Source organism: Grammomys surdaster, unplaced genomic scaffold, assembly GCF_004785775.1.
Source record: "Grammomys surdaster isolate TR1022 unplaced genomic scaffold, NIH_TR_1.0 362, whole genome shotgun sequence".
Taxonomy (NCBI): Eukaryota; Metazoa; Chordata; class Mammalia; order Rodentia; family Muridae; genus Grammomys; species Grammomys surdaster.
This window is the reverse complement of record NW_021604781.1, coordinates 1295945-1300229: the sequence shown is the minus strand read 5'-3', so window position 1 is coordinate 1300229 and position 4285 is coordinate 1295945. Positions and strand designations below refer to the sequence as shown.

At 49.4% G+C, this 4285-nt stretch overlaps 1 protein-coding gene across 1 annotated transcript in view; it reads left to right on the top strand.

The window, feature by feature from the left end:
• Positions 1–347: 347 nt before the first annotated feature.
• Flt1 (fms related tyrosine kinase 1) overlaps positions 348–4285 on the top strand; it is a 163012-nt gene continuing 159074 nt past the window's right edge. Inside the window, exon 1 of the mRNA XM_028779768.1 lies at positions 348–641. Coding sequence (XP_028635601.1) covers positions 578–641 — 64 coding nt within the window. The 5' untranslated portion in view covers positions 348–577. The remainder of the gene's footprint in view (positions 642–4285) is intronic.

Sequence of the window (4285 nt, the reverse complement as noted above, 5' to 3'; positions counted from 1 at the left end):
TGGGCAAGGATTTCCTGAGGGCGATGGGCAGGAGGGGGCGGGGGCAGCAGGGCACGGAGCAAGGACCCTGAACCTACGAACCTGCCCGGGGACCCGCGCGCCTAGCGCCACCGCACGCGCGCTCCGGCCTCCCAGGCCACCCGCCCTCGCCGGCCCCCGCCCCTCCGGGAGGAAGAAGAGGGTAGGTAGGGAGGCGGATGAGGGGTGGGGGACCCCTTGACGTCACTGGAAGGAGGTGCCGGGGTAGGAAGTGGGCTGGGGAAAGTTATAAATCGCCCCCGCCCTCGGCTGCGCTTCAGCGAGGTCCTCGGGAGGCTCGGAGCGCGGTGGCGGGCACTCCCCGGAGGTAGTGGTAGAGGTGGTGGCGGCTGCTCGGAGCAGGCTCCAGGACTCTAGCGCAGCGGCTAGCGGACGCGGGACGGCGAGGATCCCCCCCCCGCCCCCATCCCACCCCCCTCGACTGCAGGCGCGGAGAAGGGCTCTAGCGGCGCCAAGCAGGAGGGGACCGGCTCGGGCGGCTGCGCCGTCGGCCTCGGAGAGCGCGGGCACCGGGCCAGCAGGCCGCGTCGCGCTCACCATGGTCAGCTGCTGGGACACCGCGGTCCTGCCTTGCGCGCTGCTCGGGTGTCTGCTTCTCACAGGTGAGGCGCGCCGGGGACCACGAGTTGTAGCTCGGCGGGGATGGGCAGCCACGGGGTGGTCCGAGGGAGCGAGACTGCAACCCGGGAAGCGAGCTCCGGCGGGAGCCGGGGACACTTGTAGCAGTGGGTACGCCTCGGGACACACAAGTTGTTTTTTTCCCTCCCCCAGTGGGCTCCGCTGGAAGCTGGCATCACCGCTTAGACTCTCCTTAGGTCCACGCTGAGGTCAGAGCCAGATTGCCTGCCGGGTGTAGCCAGAGCCGCTAGTCCCCTGCCCGGCTCCCGGGTGGGCGCTCGCTCCTTAGACTCTGGGAGCGCAGATCACCATACGGGTGGACCTTTCTGCATCCAGAGCCTGCTCCCAGGCTGCGGCCGAGTCCTCAAGGGCTTGCTGGAGCGAGCTAGATGTCAGAGAGGCTGCCTGGGGCTGGACAGAGGAGGGGTCCTTAGCGATGAGCTGGCTCCACCAGAGCAAAGAAGGAGGACAAATTTGGGAGGGGTCCCGTGCCCGCAGCGAGCAGATAGAACCCAGAAAAGGGCCAGCTCTGATTCCCGTACCCGCTTGGGACCGTCTGGAGGAAGTTGGGGACCGCGCAGCCTGCAAGGTTTCTTCCCCGCAGTTTCGCTGAGCGCAGTCTCCCGAGGGGGGCCTCTGCGGGTGCGGGGCGGGTGTGTGGTCCAGCTCATTGGAGTGAGTGACTCAAAGCGACCTGGCAGCCTAGGGTCCAGTCTTCAAGTTTTGGAATTTTAAGCCCTACCTTTAGGTTATGAATCTAGAAAAAAAAGTGACAATTTAGACCCAACGCTGTGGTTTTAAGAAGTGGGTGAAGTATGCGCACCGCCTAAATCAGCCTTCGCTGGGAAGGGAAAAGCTCGGGGTGGGGGTGGGGGGACCTCAGGGACCAACAGATTTTAGGAGCACTTAATGTGGAGACCGTTGTCATCCTGGGGTCGAAAAGCCTGGGGGATCCCGGGAACTCTAACTTCAGATCTGCAGGCGAGAGGGGCGAAGGGTCCTGTGAGATCCCTTTGCACAGAAACAAATACTAGAGCGTGTTTCTTTAAAGAAGCGTGGTTGGGAAAGAAGATAGAGAATGAAGAGTCAGGTAGAATAGTAATGGCCCCAGAAAGAAAGGCAGCAAGAATTTTAAAGGCAGTAAAAATGAGCCTTTTGGAATGCGAAGACTGTACTTCGTTTCAAAGTAAAACAGGGGTTTATAATTAAAATGGATTGAAATGGCAAAGCCAGCACCCGATGTGGGCTGGTTAAGTTCTAAAATAATGATATTAAACGACTTATTGTATTTTTCAATTTCACAAATGTTTTTGAAGAGCTGCTTATATGAAAATATAATCGCTTAGAGAGTTTAAATTCTGATTTATTGTATAAAATTTATTATATCTATTATATAAATCAGTATTAAATACTGATTTACTATATATATATATATAGCTTTAAAAATTACTGCAAACCCCCAAGTTACAGAGGAAAACCACACATTATTGAATTTTCTGCTTTACACACGTCGTCTTTACTTTTTAATTTTAAAATATGGTTGATTTTAGCTAAGCGTAATTTCATCCGCCAAGGCAGATTGAAGCAGTACAGGGTTGTGTACGGAGTCGCTTTGCACCGCTAGCCAGGCGCTAAGCCCCATCAGGTGTTATAGCCTTAATATTCGGGTCCTCTCTGTAGCTATGGAGACCACTGTCTCTATAAAAGGTCAGTCTCCTGTTCAAGGCTTAAGACGCGACACCACACCAGCCACACCAGCATGCTCTCTTGTGCTCCCTCATCCCTCTCTCTCCCCTCTGCTCTCCCTCAGTCTCTGTCTCTCTCTCTATGTTTCTCTCTGTCTCTCTCCTCCTCCTTCTCTGTCTCTCTCTATCTCTGTCTCTCTCTCTTCCCCTCCCTTCCTCCTTCCCTCTCCCTATCCCCTGTCCCCCCTTACTTTTCTTTAAGCAGCTGACATTTAGAGTTAGGTAGAACTAATTAGAAATACTTAAATTGTGGCATTGGGGTGTGTGTGTATGGTATTCCCAATAGTAACTCGGAGTTAAAATAAAAATTATGCAAATAATAGCAGCTAGAAGTGAGGGCCATGTCAGTATCCTGAGAACTCAAGGATACTAATAACCAAGCACGGACATTGGCTATGGAGCCAATTAAAGTCAGTCTGAACAACACAGGGAACCTTTCTCAATAAATAATAATTAATAATAATACCTACTCCCAAATTAAATAGCATGCATTTTTCATATATAGTTTTACATAGTGAGTTCTATTTTTTTTCTCCAAGGCTTACAGAGTTGTGCTTTTCTGAAATTTTCATATTTTAGATGGTCATTATTTGGGACTCTTATGGGTCCATGTTGTTTTCCAACTGATCAGTTATCTTGCAGAAGGACTGTGAACTAGGGTTTCTTTTTTTAAAAAAATTTTAGTGCAGCATTAATTTTTTTTCTGGTTGAAAAGTCTTTAATAGGCTATATAGTTTCTTTTCAAGTGACCCCCCTCCATTGGCATTTTTCTTTTAAAAATGGAGAGATTAGAAAATAGAGTTGATTTTGTTTGGTCTTGTTTTTATTTTATTTTTCTCTATGCAAGAGTTTTTCTGTGTGGCCCTGGCTGTCCTAGAACTTACTCTGTAGACCAGGCTGGCCTCTGCCTCCTCCGTGCTGGGATTAAAGGTGTGGCCGCCACCACCTGGCCTAAAGATGGTTGATTTCCAAAGACTCTTTTTCAACTATAAAATTCAGTGAACGAATTCCACAGAGCAAACAGAATGGGGTCCTTCCGTCTTCCAGGCTCTCTCCATTCTTATGCATGTTAATGGGTGCTAAGCCTTTTGACACTGTGGCTTGCTGCTGCTATCAGGGATCACACCTTATCTTTCTCTGTGTAGAATGTACTGGACCAACCAATTACCTTTGTCTTTAGTGGGCTTACTTTTGCAGGGGTGGGCGAGCTGATGGAGGATGCCATCCGGATGCCTCAGCCACTGGATCACTAGCCTTTTATTCCCCAGCAGAATGTGTAACTATGACAGAGACTAACTCAATTACCCATACTGAGGATATCTGTCACTTTAACCCCGACCCCGTATTTCTTGCTAAAAAAAAAAGTTAATATTTATTAGTTTTTGGTTTTGTTTTGTTTTAAAACAGCTGTGTTCTAAAACTGTTCCAAATTACAAGGCAACTAAACTTTTTATTTAATAATTAAGCCTATTTTTGTGACTTCTAATAGACCAACCAAGTGATTACTTTTTATTTTCCTCTTCAAAAACTATGGGGGCATTTCTGAATCCTTGAACGCATATAATGTAGAACTTGAAGTGATATGTCTACCCCACTTTAAAAAAAAAAAAGCTTTATAGTGACACCTGCCCCCCTTCCCTCCAGAAAAGTGATTCCCTGGAGGACAATGATGTGGTGTAAAACAACAGAATTGTGGCTGATCTCTACCCTGGCTTGTGCCATAAAGCTAAGGGAAAGCAAGTACCAGAGCGAGTGGTTTCTGTGCTTTTAGTTGTGTGTGAGAGAGGGGATAAAAAGAGAATTCAAGAAGCTGGGAACTAGTGAGCAGGGTTTGGCTCAGCACACACTGGGTGCTGTGCGGTCAGCACACACTGGGTGCTGTG